At 37.3% G+C, this 26,617-nt stretch overlaps 1 protein-coding gene and 1 long non-coding RNA gene across 3 annotated transcripts in view; one reads left to right on the forward strand and one right to left on the reverse strand.

The window, feature by feature from the left end:
- Positions 1-307: 307 nt before the first annotated feature.
- On the reverse strand, positions 308-25,345 carry STRIP1 (striatin interacting protein 1). Its single transcript, XM_070941433.1, has 21 exons — positions 25,174-25,345; positions 24,123-24,192; positions 22,046-22,120; positions 21,013-21,147; positions 20,215-20,335; positions 18,930-18,998; positions 17,871-17,977; positions 15,514-15,641; positions 12,885-13,067; positions 11,466-11,683; positions 10,663-10,728; positions 9,957-10,020; positions 9,721-9,792; positions 9,157-9,231; positions 6,305-6,402; positions 5,598-5,724; positions 5,398-5,498; positions 4,179-4,245; positions 3,947-4,051; positions 3,571-3,775; positions 308-809 (listed from the first exon to the last, which is right to left on the reverse strand). The coding sequence occupies exons 1-21, from the start codon at positions 25,321-25,323 to the stop codon at positions 562-564; spliced, it is 2,484 nt and encodes an 827-aa protein (XP_070797534.1). The 5' UTR covers positions 25,324-25,345; the 3' UTR covers positions 308-561.
- The window catches only part of LOC139315283 (uncharacterized), a 45,164-nt gene continuing 43,754 nt past the window's right edge, over positions 25,208-26,617 (forward strand). For both annotated transcript variants that reach the window (XR_011600253.1, XR_011600252.1), the window contains exon 1: positions 25,208-25,462. This is a non-coding gene — a long non-coding RNA (uncharacterized lncRNA). The remainder of the gene's footprint in view (positions 25,463-26,617) is intronic.

The following is a 26,617-nucleotide window of genomic DNA, read 5'->3' on the forward strand; positions in this document are numbered from 1 at the left end:
ACTATAGCACTTACACGCCCAACCTTGTCCCAGAAACTGAGGATTCTGTGGCACTACTATATACACATCTTACTTCCAGCTTCTATTCCTCTTAATCAGACCGTATCCTTATGAACTAGATAGCTTTCTACCCTTTTCTCTTCCCATCTGCACAGCTAAGAATTCACTTTTTCTCTTAGAAGCTAGTAAGAAAATGATGTCACTTTGCCATTCTGGGACAAGGATAGCGGATATAGCTAAAAGATCTGCCATTTTAATTTTGGAACAGAATAGTTGTCCATGTTTAGCGAACAACAGTATCGACATTTGATATTTTGCCACAACAGGCCCAGAGCTTAAGCTGTGCTACTCTATAGCAATCCATAACCAAAGCAGCCCCAAAGATGTAGGAAAGCCATTGTCAGTTACATGCTGCCACCTGGAGGAAAAAGGAAAAACTGCTGGTTATATGTCACAAAACAATTTTATCTCCTCTATGCTTGGTTGACTGTAGATCAGGAACATTATCTTTGGGCACATGTAATAGCTCCGTGTCTTGAAAGATTTTCCATTTATAAATCATCATTGCAACAACTCCTCCCAGCAGATAGGTCTAGAAAAAACTTCCCTTTCCAGCCACAAGTCATAATTCATTTGAAAATCTTCAGGCAGTTCCACCCGCTGACCCAACACACTTTGCAAACAGTTGTCAACAGGTAGAAAATCAGGATTGTTATGTGCCCGGTCATAGCGTCGAGAGTTGAAGCGTTCTATACTGGCCCGTAGAGCACATTCTTCAGCTTGGAAGTCCCATGGTCGTGCATCCAGATCTGTGGAGGTCATAAGGCAGACAATCAATGAATGTGATTAACTGAAAACAGCTACACTGCCACATTAGAAATGTTCAGACAGCTTACAAAGAAGACCTGGGTGTTCAGTGAATAATAGTGACAGGCTTGTAACCCACTGCTGCATCTCAACTCAGCTGTTCAGGGACAAATTGTATTTTATGTAATTACATAAAATACAATTTGTCCCTGAACAACTGAGTTGAGATGCAGCAGTGGGTTACAAGCCTGTCAAAGGTGGCTTACATGAGTGATAGAAGAGGAAAGGCCTACAAATGAAATTATTACTTGAAATTATTATTACTACAATTATTACTTTCTCCTTTTGGATCTTCAACTGAAAGAGGACCAGGAATAAGCACAATATAAACTAACTTTCAGATACAATGTAACTGAAAAGATTGACATGAGAAAATACAATAGAATTTCTCTCAAAATAATTTATAAGAAAAAGACAGATTTTTCCCAGAGCTGAACCTTTTCATTCAAAACAAGTAGTCCTCGATTTATGAACATAATTGAGCCCCAAATTTCCATTGTTAAGCAAGGGAGTTAAGGGAGCTGCACCTTTTTATGACTTTTTTTTGCCATAGTTAAATGATTTACTGCAGTTGTTAAATGAGTTTGACTTCCCCCCATTGACTTTTTTGTCGGAAGCCAGCTGGAAAGTCACATATGGTGATCACCTGACCCTGGGACATTACAACTGTCGTAAATACATGCCAGTTACCAAATGCCCATATTTTGATCACGTGACTGTGGGGATACTGAAATGCTGTAAGTGTGCAAACCAATCATAAGTGACTTTTTTCAGTGTCATTGTAACTTCGTACAGTCACTAAATAAATGGTTGTAAGTTGAAGACTATCTGTATTGTGGAATGATAAATTACAACTTTAATCCTGTTCATTTTTTTTACAGTATATGTATTGTGCTATGTGGTTCCCTGTAATTAAATACTATTCCATGGGGAAGAGATATATTTATCTGCCTAAGAAAAACACATATGAGGCAATACCATTTGCTGATATGCTGCACAGGGAAATTAGAGCTCTCCCATAATATGTTCCTTTGGAATAGCACTTTGTCCCACTTCCTTTCCTAGTTAATCATAATTGTATGGTCTATGCTTCTGAATTTGAGGCTCCAGTTTTTTGTCTATTTTCATGAAGAACACATTTAAGAGGCTTCAGTTACTTTCAGTCCTGCACACCAGCCATTAAAGCATCAACAGTGCTTTACAACACAGACCCTAAATCCTTGATTTACAACCATTTAAAAAGAATTCAAAGTTACAATGATCTCAGAAAAAGTGACTGACAACCTGGTATTTGCACTTATGATCACAGCACCACTCCCACAATGACGTGATCTCAATTTGGTGCATGGCAATTTTTTTGCATTTATGATTGGTTGTAGCTTCCTGTAGTCACGAGATCATAATTTGCAACCTTTTTTTTTTGCCGGGTTCTGGCAGAAACACTCAAACACTCAACACTTAAGCTGCATTTGCTTAATAACCACACAATTCATTTAATGAGCATGTGATTTCCTTAACCACTGTGGTGACTTAACCGCTGTAAAAATTGTTGTAAAATTGGGTCCAACTCAATTTATGACCATCATGATTTATGATGGAAATTCCAGTCCCAATTGTGATTATAAGTTGAGAACTACCTCTAGAGCTTCTCTCATGACAGTTTCTTGCTCATCACAGCTAAATAATATTGATAGAAGAGTTCCAAAATGCTACCATATAGGCTCCCAATATTATTTATTTACCAGGCTTCCAACACTGGAGACACTCAAGAAATATTATTACTATGGATAAAATGCATATATTTTCTCATTTATGACATCTCACACGTAGCACACCATCTTTTTTCAACAACAATAATAACTGCTGCCAGAAGACCACCCAGACTGACTATAAACAATGGCATGACAAAGTAGCAATGGTGCACTGGAATATCTACAAGCAAGAACTGGTGGGACCACTAGACAATAGACAAAGTAATAGCAAATGGAAATGCTCTGGGACTTTAGAATTCAAAGAGACAAGCACCTGCCATATAACAACTCAGATTTAACAATTGTCAATAAAAAAGACAAAAAATTAGTGGACAGGGAAGTGTCTAGAGAGAGCAGAATTGAAAATAAAGAACTAGAGAAAATTGCAAAATATCAAAACCTGCAAAATACAAGTAAAATGAAGATGGCAAAAGAAAACAAAGATAATACCAATATTAAAAGGCTCCTTGGATGCAATGCCGAAACATCTGTAGCACCACTTGAACACCATAGGAACTGATAAAAATTACTTGAAATAACTTGCATCCTGCGACAATATCTTCAATACCATCAAACGATAACATTTATTTATCCCATAACAGGTGGATAAAAATGCCAAATCCAAACATCTGGCTCATTTGGCATAATATAACCTATGTGGGCTTTTAAATTTTGCTCTTCACAACTAACTTAACTGCAAAATTGATTTTCATTGATTCATAGCACCTTACCCAAGGCTGTGATGATCTATAAAGTTATTGATTAAGCTATAATTTGTCTTAGCAAAGTATTGTTTCCATTCAGAAAACAATATATCATTACAGCTCATTTAGAAGAGAAGTCTATTCATTAAGGGACATGGACTGCTACCAACAAATCAGCATTCCTGAAAGGTTTACAGTGAGGTTGGGAGGGTAGAGGCAATGAGAGGAGACAGACGCAAGATATATACCATTGCCATAAGCCCAGTCATCATTGAGCCGATGTCGCACTTTTTGGTAGATTGCAGACATAGTTTTCATGTTGCTTTTCCTCCACTGACGTCCCAGGTACTTTGTCTGCACTTTGAGAAGTTTCAATACATAGAGTTGCATCATGGCTTGCTTTACTTTCAGGGCTCTTTTTAGAATGGGAGCAGACTTGAAAACTACCAGCATCTGGAAAGGTAAAGTAGCAGATCAGTTGTCTAAGTTACATTGTTGCCTCTGTCATAATTTATATGCCCAGAATCAAGATTATGGTAAACATCCAACAGTGTCTAGAGTACAGCATCATACATAGAAAATTTATATAGTGATAAACAAACATATGGAAATATTCCATCTTACCATGGTCCTAGAGTGTTTCCACTTTGTTAACTTATTCAATATCCTAAGAAGATTAATGCAAGAAAATAAGTTCCGCCAGCAAAACTGATTATTGTCTCCAGCTTCCTGTAAGGGAAAGCAAAAATAAGTATTACCAAAACAGAAGACTTAACAGAGCCAGCAATAGTAATGGTATTTCTGTCCGATTTTTGCATGTGCCTCCCAAAATAAAACCATAGGTAGCTTTGCTTACCAAACTTTCTGCAGTCAGCTCTGGTAGTTCATGTACCACACAATATGGATAATCCAAAACAGAAATGCTGAAACATAAGAATGCCTGAATGAATTGCTAGTGATGTAAGATGAAGAAAGTTATCAAGTTAAAGACCGTGTGATCCAATGGTCACCAATGGCAAAATCAGATCAACTGGTGTGCAATAAAGCAAAGAAAAATATCAATTTTACAGTTAAATAAAACTGTAGATGTTCTACTGATAGATTAACCAGTATTGATTTGCCCAGCCCATTATCTATTTTATTAAATATTACTAAACCTTTTATTCCTACAAAATATATTGAACTGGCTTTGTATATAGTAATATCTGCTAGAATACCTTATGGTTCTTATTGGAAAGCAGAAATAATTTCTTCTGTAGAAGATTGGCAAATTAGGTAAGTATGCATTATTCATAACTTCCAGCCAGTTTTGAAGAGTATTTGTGGAGATTAGTAACGTTAATTTTCATTTATCTTTCAGCCATAGCTCGGTTTTTTGTTCAAACAACACATCTCTAAGCTATTTACTACAACCATGTCTTCATCAGGCCTTTCTCAATGGCATATTTATTATTTATTTATTTATTAAACTTATTTGCCGCCCATCTCACCTTAGAAGACTGTACTCTATATTCCTACTTGAAAGCAAAAACCTGGGAGATGACCTGTTATTTTTTAAATATATATTTAGTACCATGCACATCAGGGGTGGATTCTAAATTTTTTTACTACCGGTTCTGTGGGCGTGGCTTATTTTGTGGGCGTGGCTTGATGATCATGTGACAATTATTTAGGATTTAGCAGAGGTACTGGTCTACCAGGCTGTACTGATCTACCCATTTATTTTTGCAGGCACTGATCTACTCATGTATTTTTGCAGGCACTGGTCTACTCATGTATTTTTGCAGGCACCGGTCTACACATTTATTTTCTTTTAACACTGATCAGATGTAGGGCGGCCCTTTGAAGCTCTGCGGCAAGAGTTTAAACAGTTTTTTTTCTCCTCTAGCCATCAGCTGGGACTAAGGAGGCAGCAATAGATTGGGGGTAGGGCCAAATAAAACGGGGGGATGGGGGGGCATAACCGGTTCGGTGATGTCATATCGTCACCACTACCGGCTCGGCGGAACCGGGAGGAACCCACCACTGATGCACATGCTATTTTTACATATGCAATGCTCATCATTCCCACTTACCTATTCTTTGCTGTGATGTATGACATAATGTTCTGATTGAAGAATTTCAATATAAGTGGAATGCAGTTGGCAAACACTAGATGTTGAGCCATGTATTCAAACTGGTGAAGAAAAACAGAACAGAGTATGTTAGGGAAGCAAATTCTTCCATCCCCTCATCCCATTTCCAGTGATATTGGCTCACACCAGTGCATACTTACTTGATATACATGATTCAGTTTAAAATGCTTGAGCAGCAGCAGCAGAACAGCAGAAATAGCTTTTACAATAATCTCTTTATGTCTATTCACATCAACGCCCAGCTTCATACTCTGTAACACAGTTGTTCTGGAAACCAGACCAGCAGTATTAACTTTTGTGATTGCTATGTTAAATGTAATAGTAGATATATCATAGGCAGACTTTAAATTTTGGTTCAGCTATTGTTTGTTTCTAGGTTGCAAAGCCTTTTTTTTTTGACAAGAGGTTAAATGAAAATCCAGTCTATGATTCTACCAGCCCAATGCATTCAACAATAAAAATCTGCTATACATTCCACTACTTTTCAAAAATAGTAAGGCAACACCAGAACTCCCATTCAAGGAAGGAACACTTGGTGTCTCTATTTTTAGTTTCAGATATGCTTTTTCTTTAACTCAGCATTTAGTTGTAGTTTTATTTATTTAAATTGCCCTCCTTAGAGTCTTTTTAAAATTGGGGGAGGGTTGGATAGTAATATTACTGCATGTTTTATTTCAATATATCTGATTAACTTAGCAAGCCATTTTGATCTTACATATAAAGTGATGCAAAAATTCTAAATTAGTAAAACTCTAAATCAGAAATAATCACATCGCTATCTGTTTAGAATCTTCTATCTTCATCCATTACATGCACTGCTTGCTTCTGGCTTATGACTAAAACTTACGGCATCTCCTCGGGCAAAACATCGGCAAGGATATTGATGGAATCAGTCTTGGCTTTGGAGGTGGGTGCTGCAGCAAGCAGAATCTTCAGCAAGGCAATCTAGAAATCATAGTTAAATGTTGTAGCGAAGACTTTCTGAAGCATGCATGGGTAAGGAAGAGGGGACTTCCTAAATACCAACGATGACAGGATATTAACAAAGTGTGCATATATATATATACACACACACTTTGATAGATAGATAGATAGATAGATAGATAGATAGATAGATAGATAGATAGACAGACAGACAGATATAGATATAGATAGATATATATAGATATATAGATATAGATATATAGATATAGATATATATCAAAGAAGCCTTGACAGCTATCCAAAACAAATATAACCCCCCCCCCCAGCACATCCTAGATCTGACCAACCACTGCCTATCCAACACATACTTTATCTATAACGGACAAAAATACAAACAAATAGAAGGAGTACCCATGGGATCACCCCTCTCACCTGTCATTGCAAACCTCTACATGGAACACTTTGAAACCCAAGCTCTAGAAAACTCTGATTACAAACCCAAACTCTGGCTCAGATACGTAGATGACACCTTCATAATCTGGCCACATGGGAAAGAAAAACTGGACAACTTCCTCACACACCTCAACAGCCTACACCCCAAAATACAGTTCACCATGGAAACAGAAGCTAACAACCAACTTCCCTTCCTGGATGTCTTAGTCTACAAGAAATCCAATGGCTCCCTAGGACACACCATTTACCAGAAGAAAACACACACAAACCGCTATCTGCACGCACTCTCACACCACTACCCAGCACAGATCAACTCCGTAGCCAAGACACTCATCTCCAGAACAAAATGCTTAGCTGACGAACAACACCTAAAAACCGAACTACACACTCTCACTAACGTACTAACATCCAATGGATTCCAAAGAAATAAGATTACCAACCTAATCCAAAAAGAAACCCCCACTAAAATCCAAGACAGAGAACAAGAAAAGGGCAAAGCCCTCCTCCCATACATAAACGGCACCACAGACAGAATCAGCAAGATCCTCCACAAACACAACATCAAGACAGCATTCTGCACAAACCGAAAAATATCCACCATCCTAAGAAACCCCAAAGACAAAATTGAGTTAGAAAATCAAGGAGTATATGAAATCCCATGCACTGCCTGCCCCACCACATACATCGGACAAACCAACAGAACAATAAGTGCACGCATTGAAGAACACAAGAACTCAGTCAGAAAAGAGGAACCAACTTCTTCCCTGGTCCAACACCTCAAAGCCACAGGACATGATATTGACTTTAAAAAGACCAGAACTATCACCAAAACTGAACACTTTAACAGCAGAATAATCAGAGAAGCCATCAAGATAGAAAACGCCCACACAGCATGAATAAATGAGATGATACCTCCCGCCTACCAGCCATTTGGAAACCTGCCCTTATTGACAAACGAATCCCTAACACAAAGAATGACACCAGACCCACACTCACGAAAACCACACAGGATGTCACCACCACACATCCACGCAAAAAGCAAACAAAAACCCACACCGATGATGAGGCATGACCACAAACCAGAAGCCAGACCACAGCTGCATCATTAGCCACTTTAAACCTCTCCAATCCATACACGAAGCAAACTGACACCCATCATGAAGATGTGGCACGATCACGAACACAAAGCCAAACAACAGCAACACAGCTCACCAGCTCAAATCCCCCTGCAACTCAGACTAACCCGAGCACAACCAAGCCCCCACCCAAACAGAACACACCCCATCCAATCAGAGCACAGCCAACCCCTCATCCAATCAGAGCACAGCCAAGCCTCCAACCAATCAGAACACACCTCCACCCAATCAGAACACAGCCAAGCTCCCACCCAATCAGTTCACACCCCCACTGGCAGTTAAAAGGAAGAAACAGCTGTGATCACACATTGCTCCTAGAAGCACGAAGCCGAAAACACCAGCCTGAAGATGACAAATGAGATATATATATATATATGCAAAAAATTAAAATCTCGGGTGTTTTCCCACGTCATATTAATAAGTTAGTTAAAATATTTAAAATTCTGATTAAAATCCTAGCTTAAAATCTTCTAAAAATCCTTACAGAGCACTCTGCAAGGTCCTTTAAAACCTTAGCTAAAATCCTATCAGTAACTTTAAAAGTTTTTCTTATAGCAACGTTTCGACAGGCTCACAACCCTGTCATCTTCAGGCTCTTATCTAGTTTAGAAGCTGTGGGTGTGTTGTGAAGTCGGAGCTTTTCTATGTTTGCTGCTGCTGCTGACATATGCTGGTTAGTCTGTAACTCTATGTTGTGATTGGAGAACAGCAGTTTTTCTTCCTGCTTCCTCATCCTGGCTGTTTGGCTGCGTGTTACAGGCCTAACTTTCTCAGGTTCTCTATTATTATCTGTCTGCTGTAGAATTTAGAAGATTTTAAGCTAGGATTTTAATCAGAATTTTAAATATTTTAACTAATTTATTTAATATGACACGGGAAAACACCCGAGATTTTAATTTTTTGCATATACACACCCGCGAAAATTTAAGAAGACACACACACATACACACACACACATACATATATACATACACACACATACATACACACATACACACACACACACACACACAATCTCACAAAGATGTTTAATCAAGACAAGAATCTGTACAATGGAATGCTAAAGGAAGCAGTTAAATTTCTGCCACAAGAAAATGACGGTGAGACAATACAACATAATTAAGAAACAGAGACAGAAACTTCTTAAGAGAGAATACAGTATATACACACAGAGACTGCAACTCACCATGTATTGAGGCAGGCTAGGAAGAAGACCCTGGTATAAGATTTCAGCTGGAACTTGCTCAACTTCCTCTTCCCCCTATTAAGATAAGCAGAGGATTGCAACTTGTTTTGTACCCACAACTCAAAGTTAACTGGCATATTTTGAATATTTCATTCTATATCAGAACAAAGCCAAAGCAACCTTTGACCCCAAAAATGTTTTCCAAAGGCAGACAACAATTTCAGAGCATCTTGACATACAAACAACTGTATGCAGAATGGAACAGCAATTCTTGTCATGGGAGATAATGAGCTCTGTGGAAACTCTTATTTGAAAAAGGGGGGAAAATGCTTTTTAATCATTTCTCTTTCTGTCATTTTGCAGACTATCTTACATGAATGCAAGGAGGAATAAATGATAAAACATATTAAAAAATAAAAGAACTAGGTCACACAAAACATCTGCAGATAAGAGTCAATGATAAGTCCAGTTCTACAAGAGAAATATGTTTTCTTCCCATTACTCTCTTTTTTTCCCCATACAGATGTCTCTCTTCAATATTAGCATTCTTCCTATGACACTTACCCCTGACAAGGGAGAACGCAGATACTCCTCTTCCATTTGAACTTGAATTTCTGCAATAGATGTATACTTGTGCTATAAAATAACAAGACGGAGGAAATTACTTCATAAGCCTGAACTGATTGGACTGTCAAACACTGTCTGAGAAAGTAGCAGATGGGATGAAACTGAAAATGAGCATCTCTGTGAGAGGTTCTCTAAACCTCAAAATGGAAGAGCATGGGCAATCGGAAACTCACCAATTTTAGAGTTTTGATACTCTCATGAATTGGTCTTGGCAATCCCACTACGGTGTTGGTGTCACTGGAGTGAAAAAGGAAATTGAAAAAGTCAGCTGATAAAAATGTTTTTTAAAAAAATGGTTATTTTGTTAAACCTGCAAACGGCTGTGTTACAAACAACGGTTTTTATAGAAAGACATGAATTCAGCCCATACCATATTTTTCAGAGTATAAGAAGCACTTCCCTCCCCAAAAAAGTGGGTGAAAATTTCAGTGCATCTTATACAGCGAATGTTGCAGTGGGGGGGGGGTGTTGGTGCGGCGCCAATCAGCTGTTTTAGAATGGGCTGCGGCAGCGGTGGTGAACGAGCGGCAGCAAATGGGCCACACCGGCAGCGAACAGGCCACGCAGAATGGGCTGCGATGGTGGCAAATGGGTTGCGCCAAACGTGTGGTGGCAAATGGGCCATGCTGACAGGCTTTATGAATTTATTTGAAAGAGGGAGCGGAGAATCCAGTGCTGTGCATATTGTGCAATAATAAAGCAGAAATTTATACACACGTTACAATAATGGCACTAGCAATTTATTTAAGACAATAAAACTTTATATTCTGGTATCATAACGTATATATACATTTGTACACACATATAAACACAATTCGAATTACCAACAGTTAAGTTTAGTTTAATGGCCAACATGCAAATTAAGCTGCTTTAACTCACCTCCCCAAGGTATAGCCAATGAATTTACTTCGACTAGATTCCAGAAACATCTCAATATCTTTTTCCCTACAGAAAAGAAACCAAATCAACATTCAATCAAACTGAGCAGAAATCTACTGTAGGGATTAGCCAGTGCTGGCTTTAAACATATTTCCAACTCTATATCTAAGAGCAATTGTACATAACACATATATCCTTCTTACTGTAATTAGCCATCTCTTGAATTCATTGAAAGCAGACATTGCATATATCTCAATAGTTCTTTTTGCTTTTAGTACTTTCAAGTACTAAAAGTACTTGGGGCTGTTGGTTTTCTTGACTGAAGATGGTGATTGAGAGATCCTATAGCAATCTTTCATAATCCCAAAACACAGTGCATTCGAAAAGTATTCAGACCCCCTTCACTTTTGTCTATTTTTTTATTCTGCAGCCTAATTCTACAGTTGTTGAAATTCATTTTTTCTCATTAATCCACACTCAGTATCCCAAAATGGCAAAATAAAAAAAGAATTTTAGATATGTCTGTAAATTTACTAAATTTATTAAAAAGAAAAAACTGAATAAAATTGCTGGTATGTTTTGTTTGCTGTGTAGCCATGCATTTAGATTATGCAAACCAAGTCTCCCTGAAAGTACAATAGGAAATGGATAAAGTATTGCCCAATTCAAGCATTCCCCAAATCACCAACCTATAAAGATTGTTAGTAAACACACAGCTTATTCTCATCATCTGAAGCTCAAGAAGCTGATCTTTAAACTTAAAAGGTTTTTCTTCATTTCAACAATCTTGGCTAAGGACTGACCTGACTTTGGGTGCCCAAGGCAAACCTTTTGGACATGTCAGTCGGTCAGTTGGAGGGTGCTGCACAGGAGGCGGCATCACTTCATCTCTTTCAAGAGGAAATGTCTCCCCCTCAAGACTATTGTCTTCATCGTTCTCCTCCTCATCTTCTCGGGAATCATCAGCTTTGTAAGGATCTCGCTCATTGAATGCATCTAGATTATCCTGTTTAATAAGAGCCTGGAGGAACATTCAATGAGAGGCTAGTTAGCTCACATTCTGTATCATAACACTATTTGTGTCTACTGCTAAACTCTTTGGTTATTTTTTAATATAATTTTTCTTACTAATTACAACAGTAAAAACTAATATAAACTAAATTAGAGAAAGATAAGAGAATGGAAATAATAAAAAGTGCAGGGAAAATGAAAAAATGAAGAAATACATAAAGAAGTGACTTTCGATCTTCTTCAACCAAATTTAATAACTCTTCACTTCCTATAAAGTTAAACAGATTTTTCTTAATCTCATATCAAATCCCTTATCTATAAGCAAATCTATAAAACATCTCGTCTGTCATTTATAGTTCATGCTGTACTTTCTATAGCTTGATAGATAAAATTTGTTCTACATCTGTCATTCCTTCATTATATTTGGTAATGTAACCTGACATTATTACTGACAGTATTGAAATTATAGTTACTAAACCTGGCTCCATTCTTCAAAATGTCCTTTCTGATGTTATAATGTTTTGTATTATTTTGAAGGCCCCATTATTAACTGACAAAAGGCTTGTATATTTTTTCTTCTGCTTAAATTTTTAATCCTAATACCCAATCTAAAATCATCACGATGTTTTTTTATGACAGGGAATTGCCAAGACAGCCAAATAGAAGTTGTTTATTTTTTATATTTAATTCTAAAATCTTATAGTAAAAATCAATATTCCAAATTTATATAGACTCCCAGTCCATTTATAACTTTTTAGATTAAAAAATCTTGTTTAGCTTTTTGCTATTTATTTCAAATTCTTTCAGTTCTTGTAATTAATTTTTCTTTGTTCAGAGTTGATGATAAACTAACATAATGAAGACTTCAAACCTGTCATTCTAAAAATTTCTAACTGCTTTAATAAAGTTAATAGGCAATTATCAAAAATGAAAGTGAGATTTCAGAGTTGTTTAAAAGATTCTGCTACAGTTGTGAGAAAGATGACTGATCCTATCATCTTTAGGCACTTGAACCTGTGGAAAACCACAATTCTGTGGTCTCCTCCTTTTCATGAGGAGCATTTGGAGCATACATGGACAATCTCCCATCATCTCCTTATCCAGAGAGAGTTCCTTGGTCTTTGCTGACACTGTTAGTTCTGCAAAAGGTTGCCATATAGTTCACCATACCTCCCTCAGAAGTTATTAAGTTCTATAGTTCTAAAATTTACCTTGTGTTGCCGCCGATCCCGTTTCTGCTGCTGCTCAATCAAATCTGAAGCCGATGCCGGAGGTGATGCAGCTCTCATGTTGCGGATCACTTTTATGCTATCCTCAGGAAGTGGAGGAAGACCAAGCATCTCTCGTTTCTCTGCTTTCATATCCTGAAGCTCCTCAAATCCTCCAAGGGTGCACTAAAAGGATAGCAAATATACTGAACTTGTGGTCCTTGTGATTTACTCCTCAGATGCCTGTCAGCTAGTGAGCTATCAAGATCATTGTATTTTTTGTGTAATTCTAAAATACTTCTATGATGTGCAGTCTTGTTATGTATTATAGTAATTCACTTAAAATTAATTTATCATCCTCAGTGTTTTGATTTTTTTAGGCAATTTTAGAAATAATTATGTGTACTTAAATACAAAGACATTAAAACAGGGGTCCCCAACCTCTGCTCCGTGGTCCAGTACTGGGCCATAGCTGTAGCTAATACTCAAACTGCTTCACAATCCCTTTTCCAGTTAACTTTTAAAGACTCTTGTATGAGAAGAACCTCCAAACCAAGGATTTAGATTACAGTGTATTCTTTCTGCCTGTTAATGACCAGGACTCCTGGAAAGGCAGGCAGCAACTGAAATAATATATTTAGGAATGATGAAGGAATAAGGCTTTCCCTCTACCCATAACAGCTCTGCTACAATATGGGAAAGAGCACCAGTCTGTCAAAGGATATATTATTGCTGGAAAATGAAAACTATTTACATGAGGAAGTTTTTTTCACTAGTGTGGTAGCATTTTCCAGGAAATGACTGAACTGGAAATTGTCAAGGGGTCAGAGGTACCAGCATGGTGGCAATGGAGAGCTATGATGGAAGATGTTTTTTTTTTCTTTCTTCCATTCAATTGTGTTGGATTCTCAGAGACTGCTAGAACAAGTCCCTGCAATTTTCTTGACAAGGTTTTTCAGAAGTGTTTTACCACTGCCTCTTCTATAGCTGCCTCCTTTCATAGAAAGTGACCACTCGGCTACGGATTTCACCAAGTAGTTTCTCCTGCAATTCCTATCTAAACCTGAAATTCTTCATAAAGTATATATGCTAGCTAAGTGAGTATGTATTGTCTTTTGTTAATATACATTGGCAGATCCTAATAAATGAATCAGTGATCTCATTTCATATTTACAGCAATGTCATCACTAATGTAATAAAAATGTCAATGGCTGCTTGAAGTTTGCAGTAGGGGTGAAATGCTTCCGGTTCGGACAGGATTGCCCGATCCGGTAGCAATGGCGGCGGGTGGTTTGGAGAACCGGTAGCAAAAATCCCTGCCGCCACTCATTGTCCTGCTGAGCCATGTGATCATCAGAGGCTTTTTTTCCCCCCACTTTTAAAAGCATATTTTCTTTGGCTGAAAAAATGCTTTTAAAAGTAAAAAAAAAAAGCCTCTGATGATCGCGTGGCTCAGCTGGGATCATCAGAGCCTTTTAAAAACATTTTTTCTACAATCTCTTTGGCTGGCGAGGTTGTAGAAAAAATGCTTTTAAAAGTAAAAAAAAAAAAAGTTGGCCACGCCCACCCAGTCATATTACCCCACCACCACCAAGCCACGCCCACAGAACCAGTAGTAACAAATTTTACATTTCGCCACTGGTTTGCAGGTTTAGCTTCATGGGGCCACTTGCATTTTTTCAAGCAATTGTTAATCAGGTGGTATTTAGTTATGTAATGAACATAGGTAAGCAGCAATAGCATTCTTCTAGTGATACCTCAACAATTTTGGCAATAGTATAGGTATAATTTTGAGTTACTTTGGTGTAGTGTCTAAGGCATCAAGTTGGAAACTGGGAGAATGTAAACTCTAGTCCTGCCTGGGGCATGGTATCACCTGGATGACCTTGAGCCAGGTGTTTTCTCTCAGCCCTAGGAAGGAAGCAATGACAAACCATTTCGGAAAAAACTTGCCAATAAAACTACAGGGATCTGCCCAGGCCGTCTCCGAGAATCGGTCACAATTGAACATAAGGAAAAAAATAATATAGTAGAAGGAATAAAATAAACCCAAGACATTGCAGTGGAAATGTTTTCAAATTTAATAATTTATATTATTGTACATTACATTTCAATGTATTTGTGCAGAGAATATGGCTATAGGCCACATATATACTAGCTACTAAAAATAACTATCTGCTTATTTCTTTCACTAACATACAGAACAGAGATATTTTTCTAGACACTGTTCAGGATCTTGCCTCAGCCATTAATGTTTGTAGTTAATACATGCATTACTCAAGAGTTTATTTATTTATTAAGAGAAATTATATACCACTCCAGTCACATGGGTCTGAGCACTCATAAAGAGGGTGTAAAAATTTGAGAACTTTCAGTGGTTGTAGTTGTTCTCATCTAGGACAAGGAACATACAAATGGACTATCTGGACAACCTCACAATGGCTTACACATATTGTTGAATTATAATTACATACTATACATACTAATTATTCTATACTAAAAATAACTTTAGACCTAAGTATGTTCCCAGCTTTAAATTACAATATTGCCATCACTTTAGCATTGTACCAACCACCAAGTATTAACAACCAACCTATTGAAGCATCATATATTGTAAACAGGAGCCTCTTACCAGGACAGTCTTCCAGAGCAGCAGCAACACTTTCTTCATAGGAAAGTGTGGAGCATGGCCACTGCAGAATTTGGTGACCATGCCAAAGAGCATCACAGAAAATGGCTCATTGTTATATAGAGGTGCCCCTGAAAAATAATATGTTGGTAACAAACATGTTATACGAGACCCTTGAATTTTTGTGTTACATATTTGAACATCTATGGAGATATTCAGTCATCTAGGTCATGGTTGTCTCAAAGGTGCCTTTTCCAAAGGCAATTGGACTTCGTTTTTCCTTTGAAGATGTTTTGCTTTTCAGTCAAGAAGTTTCCTGGATGAGAAGTGAAATGTCTTCTCTACTGTCAACCCAATAAAGCTTCTAGCTATTTGCCACATTTTTTCAGAATAATTTTCTGCTCATTCTGTGTTCTTGTACATAGTTTAGTTCAGTTAAATAATATATTTATATTTGCAATGATGGCATTCATTTAACTCCAATAGTGTAATTAATGTAATCATTCTCCATGCATCAAGATTCATCCTGCTGTCCTCATTCTTGATTTATGAGAACATGCAGCAACAGCAGCTATGTGTGGGTGGTGGTTTTGCATATAGAAAAGAGTGGGACTCGCATTATCACCATACTGCTTTCCCCACCTTGTCTGCTCCAGTGAACACAATAATTCTGGGGACTAGAAGGAATCAAGGCCTCATGGAAAAACATGCCTCCTATCTGCTTTCTTCACTCTGTTCTCAAATGTGTGAAATATTGTTCCACAGGAAGCTAGAAGGCAGATGCTAGCATCAAAATTTAGAATTTGATGTTTATATGTATTATATCACATGATACAACAAATAATATTAACAATGGTCCATGATTCCTCATACAGATATTGTAGTTTTTCCCAAGAGTAAATGAAAAAATTATCTGTCCTGTGGTGCCAGGAGTCAAAGACTTAGCTTGATCATCATTTTAAAGAATATTGCTTAATAAGCAAACCATGGCTAAGGCGATGTATGAGTTCAGTTAAAATATTCAATGGAAGCTTGGGGATCATCTAGTTGAGACTTTTGTTCAGTGTAGGTATCTATAATTACAACATAATCCAGTGGACCATTGGTAGGGTCACACAGCATACTAGGCTAAAATTTGGCTAGTCTGTAATTTATTATGTTGTATGACAATAACTCTGTAAGTTAAATCAAATTGAATCCAATGAACTATGAGGTTTATTGGAGAACTGAATGTGGACCTGTGCCAAACTAGTTCAACATTCTATCGACATCATTACATTTTGCACACAGAAGATCCCAGGTGAACCCATTCAGAAAATATGCAGAAAGCAAGGGGAAAAAAACCCTTTTTTTCCCGCCTGAGACTTTTAAGAGTCAATGCCCATCACAATGTATTTGCATACTGGACTACAGCAAGGAATATTAATCCAGAAGTGGGAACATGATAGAAGGTTTCTAAGCTACATATGCAAATCTGGGTATCCGTTCCATAAAAAAATTAGGATTAAAAGCAAGACAGATTTTTTTAAAAGCCACTTTGATTGGCTACAAAGCTAAAATGGTTTGATTCTGGATTAATGCATTATATAATCAGCTAGCTATAATTTTTTCAACAAATTACTGTTAATTTATTTATTAGTTTAGTTTGATATGAGAAATAGGGTAAAGCATCTAGCTAAATTTCTTCTTAGATAATTGTTCAAGGTGGTTAAAGCCTAGGTTCTGCTGGATATTTAACATACTTACCTGTAGTAAATCTCACCTAACTCAATAACACTGATCTGTGAGAAGACATATGTAAGACTGCACTATAAATTTGGCAGCCTTTAAAGATGTTCTGGGTATAGTAGTAGAATAGTAATAGTAGTAACACAGCCTCAGTATTGAAGCTTCAATGATAACTGAGGAGGGATCAAAATTTCCTGGGACTTTCCTCCTGAGAACTGCCAATTAAATTTTGTACATCACTCTCCTGAAACCCTTCCAGGAAGAAGGATGGAGAGAAGCTTTGAGGTAATAATGTTAATGGCTTTTTCTCTGCGCACAGTCCAAATGAGAAGAATGCCTGGGAGCTGCTGAGACAAGCAAAGCAGGCAACAATGATAGTGACTGTGAAGGGCAATGGAAAAGGAAAGATTGGAAGCAACAATGAGCTGAGATCTTAGGAATAAAGACCTGTTTTATTAAACAATATGGGGATGCTGACTCTGACTATCTGGCAGCACTGATTAACACAAAATAAAAAAAGTTCTCTCTCATATTAGCATAGCCTTTTCTGACAACAATATGATCCTATCTTTTTGAACAAATGCTATTTAACTAGCTAAATTCTGAATCATGAGGAAAAAGAGACGACGTACCTAGCTCAGCTCTGAAGGTCTGTCTCATTGTCTTCCACTCAGGCTTATCTCCTTCACAGTCCTGACGGACAGTCTCCAGAATAAGGTACATAATGTTCAGAAGCACCCTGCAATCAAAGACTGAACAGGTTAGAAGGAGAAATTCCTGACAACACTGTTGGCTTCATTGAAAACTACTTTACAAAACAATAAGCAAAGTAAATGATCCATCCCTCACAATGTTCCCATGCATGACACTGAGGCAAAAAGATGTTACATTCGAAATAACAAACTTCACAGTAGTAGCTAAAAATTTTATTTTTGGTCCGTGTCATTATTTTGAGAATTGCTGTTGCTTAGCAACCTATATTTTTCTAAGAAAAACACCCTCCTTACAGAAAAAGTTCCTACACAAACCAAGGGCATGCTAGTTTTTTTTTAATAGTCAGATAGCCATTTTTTAAATGGACAGTGGTTACAATGGATAATATAACGACATCTCTGAAGAAGTCACAGTTTGAATTTGATCCACTCTTCATCTAAATTGTGGCAAAATTTTTAACATTAATGTTAAAAATGTTAAAAACATTAATGTTCTATATGAAGAATGTTGGAGGCTTAAACGTAACTATTTTTGTTGGTTTCCCACCAAGAATGCTGGGGAAATACACCACTGAGATTTGGTGGTTTGGGGAGATTCTATGCCTATAAAAATGGGGCTCAGAAGTAGGATTCACTAAGCTGTGTGATTTAAAGCTTTGCAATATCTTCTGGGAAACTAGACTGTTGTAAAGTCATAGTGAGCCCAAATATGAGGAAGTGATAGTCATGTATCATATACAAAATATTCACCCTAAGCATGTTCTATTCAACATCTCATCTTATTCTATTTCTCTTCTTCACTGCCCCAATAAAGATATGCAGTATATTATGACAATTTGAAAATCAGATTTTATTAATAAAAATATATCAATCCAACATGAAGCCAAAAAAAGGTAAAACATTCTTATCAATACAAGTTATTGTAACAAAAAAAAATCTCAGTTTGTTCATAAAGCATACTGATATTCAATGACTCACCTCAAATCCGTGCTGTCAGCCAAGGAGATAGCAGGCTTCCTCACTGCACTGCTACAGGCAGCACTGTTACTAGAAAAAGAGAAATAAATTTCTGCTTTCTAGGCCATACCACCTTCTGAAACTAACGTCACACTGGATATTAGACAAACAATGGCATGGGTACTGTGAGCATACTGCAAAGGCATTCACCCTCTTCTAATTCCCTCTCTTATCCAACAGCAGTTACCCAATGCAGTTGTTAATTTGATTATGTAGAAAAAAGTCAGTGAGAGAGAACTCATGTGCCTCATAGTATAAAACTACTAAAAATTCAGGAGCAACTTCTAGGTACCTTTTGAATAATCAGTTAGGAACATGTTTGATCCTATTGATGTAAAAACAAGGCTCTGATTAACTATGTTAAAATTGTTCACTTCTTCTGTCCTCTCAACTGCCCTCATTCTGTAGTAACTATCAACTCAGTTCCAGACATGCTTATGGCAGAAACCACAGACTATTTTTTCCACAAATTAAGACAGCATACATCTCCCTGTTCAAAACTATGTAGGCAATCTATGGATTATTATGGCAATTGGGACCAGAATTTCCATCACTAAGTAATGCGATGGTTGTAAAGCACAACATCACATGACCACATTACTAAGCGACGGCAATCCTGAAAGTCCCTCTTCCCGTGTACGTGGGTACTATGGAGTGCCAGCAGGACACTAATTGTAATTATGAGTCAGCTGCCAAGTGCCTGAATTATGATCATGTGCAATCACGTGGTTTTAACTTCAAGGATCCCTCATTCAGCAACATCACAACTATTAATTGGTACTGAATAAGTGATTATAACCTGAGGACTACCTATATATTTTTGTGTCTGTTTTTAGCCTTTATTTCCTCTCAAAAGACATGCACAAACATTTATTTTAACAGGGTTTTTTTTAATTGGTCCAGATTAGTTTCTAGCTGGCAAGCTCACCAAAGTTATCCTCAAAATGATCAATTCCAGATAACTTTTCTTTGTTCTGTGTTAAAAGTAACAAGGAGAAAAGGAGATGAAAATACTTGTAGCACTACCTATTACATTTTTAAAATTATACTCTGAATATTGTTTCAAATAAGTAATTTGCTATGAAATAATTAGATAAAACTGGATGAACAGATGAAAGGTTAAGTTTGGCATGTTTCCTTCATAAGCTGCAAAAATATACTGTATATCTTGATGAGGCAGATCATTATTAGGTTATCTAAACAGCCTGCATTCTTTTCAGAAGCCCAACTGTCACATGAAACTCACTCAATTTCCATGTTCAAAAGCTCCACCAAAGCATTAAATGTTCCAACTTCAAGCAGAAGAAAAATGTTGTATCGCATCCAAAACTGAACCTCCGCTTCTGAACTACACTCATCAAACGTGCCTGAAATAAAAAAATATATGATGCATTTCAGGAAAGATTGCCCTTGTTAGATCACACTGAAGAACAGAAAAACTACAACATTCAAATAATAAAAGAAATGTAAAATAATATTAACACAGAAGCTATAGTACCAATTTTCCAAAAGTATGTGGAATCACAGCCATTTCAAACCATTTCTAGGACTGAACTGGAAATTTGTTATAGAATTAGGTAATAAAACATGAGGGTTGAGAAGTTTTCATTATACTGACTCCCTATGGACAATATACAGATGAGCCTATGTTGAAATTAAAGCAAGATAATGCATCTATGTTATTTATTATAAAACTAACTAGAAATCACAGAGTTTTACATTAAAAAATTGAAGGGTCTTTTTGCACAGTTGAGGCACAAAAATAAATTTTTACTACTTTTGGTTTGTGATTGTATTTCTAGAATCCAGTTCTAACATTTGTGAATAAAAATGAAATTGGTCCAGTAATTCAGTTTTCATGCTGAATGGAAATATAAATTCTTTTATATTTAGGGTAAATACCAATAAATAAATTTTGCTGATTTTGTTAGCATTTCTTTGTCATTATTGAAAGGAAACATTGGTGTGAAAAAAAAATCTACTAAAATATCATAATTAGTAGGTATTTAAGGCTAAGCAGTTTCTCTGAAAGATACAAGCATACCTTGTGCAACATAGAGGATGGCTCGAGCTACCCTGAGCCTTTTCTCCCGAGCTGTGACCTCAAGGCCATCAAGAAGTCTCATGGCATGAGTACGATGTTGTTTAGTGTCCAGTTCTGTCCACTTTTTATCCAAGACTAGAAATACAAGATATTTGAAATCATGACACTGCTTTGACCTCTTTCTTCAGAAAAAGTAAACTGTTTGCAGCAATAAAAAATATAATTTTGTGCAAAGGCCATTAAAAAGTGGTTGCAATCTTAAGTGCTTTCAGCTATTTCCTCCAAGATCTCAAAAGCTTATGTAACATTAATGAAATGTTGTAACATTTTATTTATGAGTTTTTGTGACTTTACAAGATTCTGGCCAATTGTTATTAACAAAATTAGATTTTAATTTTAATTTTGGACAGCTTCAGACTTTATTTTATGGTATATTACAAGATCTTATGTCATAGGTCCATGTTGCTCATCCTTGGGCTAGAGTATTTATAGCACTATCAACAAAATTTAACTGTTTCTATAATATGTAAATATGGCCAGAATCTGGCAAAGATCTGAACTGATCTAATTTTACATTATCCACAAGCTAATGAATAAATATGCCGTTTATATTATTGCCACATTTTAACATCAAATCAAAACCAAACAACAACTTCTATCCCACTCTAAACATTACAGATCACAAAAAAATCTGTAGTGGTTGATAGTTCAGTTTCAGAAATGCCAATCCTTTTCATGCAGACACGCACAAAATCACAATAAGCATTCCATGCTGATGCGGTCATTTTATTTATCTACTACAACTCACTGAATTCCCCAAATTTTGGAGCTTATTATATTTTATTTAAAACAAAAATGTATTAATGTTTTGTTAAAATAAAATGAAAAATTCATGAAAACAAATAAAAACATACTTGATACTAAAATAATCAACCTTTTGTTTTTTAATCGCATTTGAAATACAGTATATACAGACTAAGCCTCAAGACATTCCAAGAAGGAAAAAGGAGGAAAAAGAGGTAATTAGTTTTACCATGCAGTCTAAAATCTTCCTCAAAGCATTTTCTGTTGAGTTGGAATTCAGGACCTTCAGTATAACTGTACAGTTCTGCAAAAAGAGAACAAAAGTCCATTACTTTATAACACTAGACATTTATTTCAAATAGAATGGACTCTTGGCAGTTCATTTTAAATCAAGTCTATCATCCATTTAAAAAAAATAGCATAGCATTGAAAGATAACTTGCCATCTTGAACTGCTATCAAAGTTTAGTTTTACCAAGCTTAATTGGGCTCTAGTAGGGTGCATCATCCCAGACAACTCTGTTACCAACACCCAACATTAATAGGCAGGCAGGAAAAGAAGATGCTAATCCATCATAGGTAACACAAAGCATGATTTGAAAACAGATTTTAAACAATGGCTCCACTTAATAGCCAGCCTGTAATAATAGTTTAGATATTTAGATCTAATTCTCAACTATGTATTGTTTATGTGTTATGTCTCAAGATATATTTCCCTTTTATGGAAGTACTATAAAATAAGACTAGATTCAAAGTAGTATGAAAGAAATTTCTCCTTATACTAAAATGACAATCTTAATGAAGTTATGGGGGAATTCTCCAAACAGCATGATAGATGATGTTGGAGTTAAAGAGGAACCAGTTCAGATGATGTCCTATCAGCAATTCACAGGATAGCATAGAATATTGACAAATTGACCACTATTTAGAAAGTTGACTAATACTGAACAGCAGAAACATTTAGCTGTGGTGACTAAGAGACTTTGCTGAAGTTGAAAAATAAAGAAGAGTATCCCTAAAAATAAACCATCAAATAAAAATATCAAGTAAGTGGACTCAATTCATACAGCAAACATTCTGGAAAAAAGAGATTTAAATTCTGCAGAGATTCCTGCCCAAATCCTAATGAACTCTTTTATAAAGCTGGGGGGGGGGGGGGACCGGAGGATTCCTACCTTTTTTCTCAAGTTCCTGTATTTTATAATTCCTTATTTCTGACATTAAATAACATGTATTTATTTTTCACATTTTTGAACCGCCCATTTCCCTTGGAGGGATTACTGACGTGGGAGGTGGAAAGGAGAATATTCCATAGGGTGGGGGCCCCACAGTCAAAATTCATGAACCAATGTGGTCTGTAATATATACCTTCCCTCCTAACCCAGTGGGAGGGCTGATGTAGTGGGATGAGTCATTGGTATGAGTCTAGTTTCCTTGATTGTGCTTTGCAGTTAAGGGACTTGACAGTTTGTACAACTTAAATCATACAAGTAGTACTTGACTTATAATCACAAAGAAACCCGGAATTATGCTTATAGCTGTTACACATGTAAGTCAAGGCACCAGACACAGTTTTACAACTGGTTTTACAACAGGTATAAAGCTAGTCACCATGGTCATTAAGTGAATCACATAATCGTTAAGTGAACACTGTAGTCATTATGCAAATTCAGCATATTCAGTGAGGGGTTTTTTTTTGCCAGGACATGGCAAAAATGGGGTAGATCACAGTTGTGTGACCATGGGATACTGCAATCAGTCATAAATGCAAGCAGGTTGCCAAGTGCCTGAAGTGTAATCATGTGACCATGGGATTTGCAGGAATCATAACTTTGAGGATGGGTTGTAAATAGCTTTTTTAAATAATCTGTCATAACTTTGAGTGGTCATTAAGATACCATTTGTAAATTGAGAACTACTTGTACAAAAGAAATGCCAAATGAAAACTTTCATGTGAATGCTACTTCATTAAAACTTTATAAAGGAGTCCTCATAAAAATTATGCAATTTTAACTAGTGACATTGAAACCGACAGTGGAAATTATGCTACATTGCATTTCAGGTTAAAGGACTGGATGGACACATTCCTGCTGCACCTGTCAGTCACTCTGAGCTGCACCATGATTCAGAAAGTAATGCTTGTTGCTGACAGCTGCTTACAAGCATACCTAACTTTGTCCATTTTGAATCTGAAGCCTACTGAGTCCTAAAAATTATAGCAACTGGTTTAACTTTTGTTTTATACGGGTCACTGAAAGAAAACTGTGCCAGATATAAGCAAAGAAACTCAAGCAATTCCTGCTTTACCTGAGAGTTCAGCGGTCCACTTGTCGGCATCTGCATATTCAAACTCAAAGTCTGGTGATTCTGAATAGCCCTAGAAGAAGATGACAGCTTAACTAAACTGTTTTCCAAGGCTGGTTATTTTTTTTTAATTAAAGAAGCTAAAACCTTCCCCATATAGCTTCACTGTTACCATGGTAACTCATGTACAAAACTGGTGCTTTCACTAGGAATGAAGCACAGCTCAAGTCCAAAAAACCTCCTGTCTTTATTTTTTTAACTCTCACCCAGGACGATTTGCTACTTTGCTCAGTCACTTATGCCCCATCTAGGCTTGCCAGAGCAAATACCCTCTGCAGCTCTACGGTGCCGCTCTCCCCTCAAAACCAAATTCACTAATTTTAATGGGCTATTTCCAGATGAACACCTTCATTCTTCAGCCGCCCACCCCCTTGTAAATTATTTGTCCCCAGACTGAGGAGAGGGGGGGGAAGCTATTTTTTCATTGTATTTCCCCCTTTTTCATCGTGTTGTTATGCATCTTGAACACATTGTCTTTTCAGTACAATAAGAAGTATGATATAACTACACATTCTTGGCATTCTATTATTTAGATAACTAGGAAAGAGCTTTTTTTTTTTTTTTTTTTAAGGAAGAGCCCTGTCCTGTATAGAAGCAGGTCAGACTGACAAACAAAACTCTAAGCCTGGTGTTTCCCAAGCTTGGCATTCTTGGGAATTGAAGTCCGCTTATCTTAAAAGTTGCCCGGTTTGGTGAATCCTGTTCTACGGGCTACCTGGTCAAGCCTTTTCTTCCGAGCGAAGGAAGGCAAAACTCGCGCGGAGGCGGCTGAGGGGGCTTTGAAAAAGAGACTGTTAATAAAAAAAAAACAACCCAGGCCCGTAAACAGAACGAGGACTCCCAAACCAATCCTGCTCGCCCTTCGCAACTCAGAGACCCCCGCCAAATCAAGTCATGGGGGTTGGGGGGAAAGAGGCACTCCCTCAAGGCGCCTTGGCGTCGTTCCCCAAGAGGCAAGTGGGCGAGTCCGCGCCGCCTCCCCACCCCGCCTAACCTCCGAGTCTTTACGCTGGTTACGATTAGGCTCCCGGCCTTTCCCTCCCGGCGGCGGCGGGGGCGTCGTCGTGGTGAGTCCAAGTCCTCCGCTCCGTTGTTTGTTATTGACGATGAGCAAGCCCGGACCACCACCGCAGCCCGGCTCCATCACGACGGGCTGGCAGCTCTCGCGTAAATTGAGAGTCGCGGCGCGGGAATCGCAGAGGAAACGTCACCATCTTGAGCGTGGCGGTTGAGGGGCGGCTTTGTCAAGGTGCCATCTTGAACGTTGCGGCAGTCAAGCGAAGGTACTGTGTAAGGGAATGCGGGGCCAATGGCGGAACGTCGAAGTCATCTTGGTTGCCTCACGCCCTTCTCAGACCTCCCCTTCTGGGGTTCCCCCCCCCCCCAGAGCCTTTTAGGTGAAATTGTGGCTGGTAATCCTGCGTTGCCTTATGAGTTTTAGTCAACTGAATCTTTAGTCCTATGTATTCTGCCGAAATTAAGGCGAGAGTTACAAGGTCTGGGTTGCAAAAATCCGAATGACCGTTGGAAAAGTTAACCCTTTGCAATCTCGGGGTCGTGTGGATTTTTGCAATTCAGGCAGACTTGCAGGTTTACCTTAAAGAGTGTTCGTGTGCAACAGAAATATAGTAAGATTTTAGCTTTTTTTAAAAAAAAATATTTTTACTGTTTATGCTATTGCTTAAAAAAGCATTTTTTTGAATTTTTTTTACCGTTTATGGTATTGCTTAAAAATATCTTGTTATAATGACATTTGCCAGGGCAGCGAAGCCTATCCCGTATAAATTGGGACGGCCACTATCTGGAGTAAATAAAATCCAAGCTCTCTTCGCTGCTACCCAACCATGTTTTGATACAGTAACCCTATTAAAATATAACAAGACGAACACAATTGGTTTTATAAGTAGGTGGGTATTTATGCAGTGTGAACATGGTATTTGAAATTGGGCTAATACACACACACCAAGAGAGATATTGTACCTATATTAGTAGAGTACTTTCTGATTAAATGTAAGCGTTTAACGGAGCTCAAAATTTTGTGCCTTTTATTTTGCAGCTATGAAGAGTTAATTCATCTGTTAACACCCAATTCGCAATTAAGTGATAAGACATTTTGTTAACACTAGGCTTTTATATTTCTAGGCAGAGGGAAACTTACTGGAAGTCAAGCTTTAGGTATACCAGATGATGAAAAAGTTTTTATTTATTCATATGTGCTTCTTAAAGGCTATATTATAAAGTTTTCAAGTTCCAAAGAAAGTAGCAGTACCATAAAATATGGCTGTATAGTGACCTGGATTTGAAGGGTGAAATGTGATGTGCAGGCAGTTTTGGGAGAAGATACATTGCTTTACAGTGTTCCCTGAAAGCTGCTGAATATGTCTACCAAATTACATTTTGCTCTTCAAATCTGTATCACTTCACAATCCTGCTGAATA

The sequence above is a fragment of the Pituophis catenifer genome, unplaced genomic scaffold (assembly GCF_029215685.1).
Source record: "Pituophis catenifer annectens isolate HBS135680 unplaced genomic scaffold, rPitCat1.0.hap2 SCAF_3, whole genome shotgun sequence".
Taxonomy (NCBI): domain Eukaryota; kingdom Metazoa; phylum Chordata; class Lepidosauria; order Squamata; family Colubridae; genus Pituophis; species Pituophis catenifer.

Coding starts and splice junctions, on each gene's coding strand:
- STRIP1 (XM_070941433.1), bottom strand. CDS start 25,323: ATGGAGCCGGGCTGCGGTGGTGGTCCGGGCTTGCTCATCGTCAATAAC. Junction 11,684..12,884: donor GGGATCGGCGGCAACACAAG/GTAAATTTTAGA, acceptor ATGTTCCTCCAG/GCTCTTATTAAACAGGATAA. Junction 9,232..9,720: donor TGCGTTCTCCCTTGTCAGGG/GTAAGTGTCATA, acceptor TTATCTTAATAG/GGGGAAGAGGAAGTTGAGCA.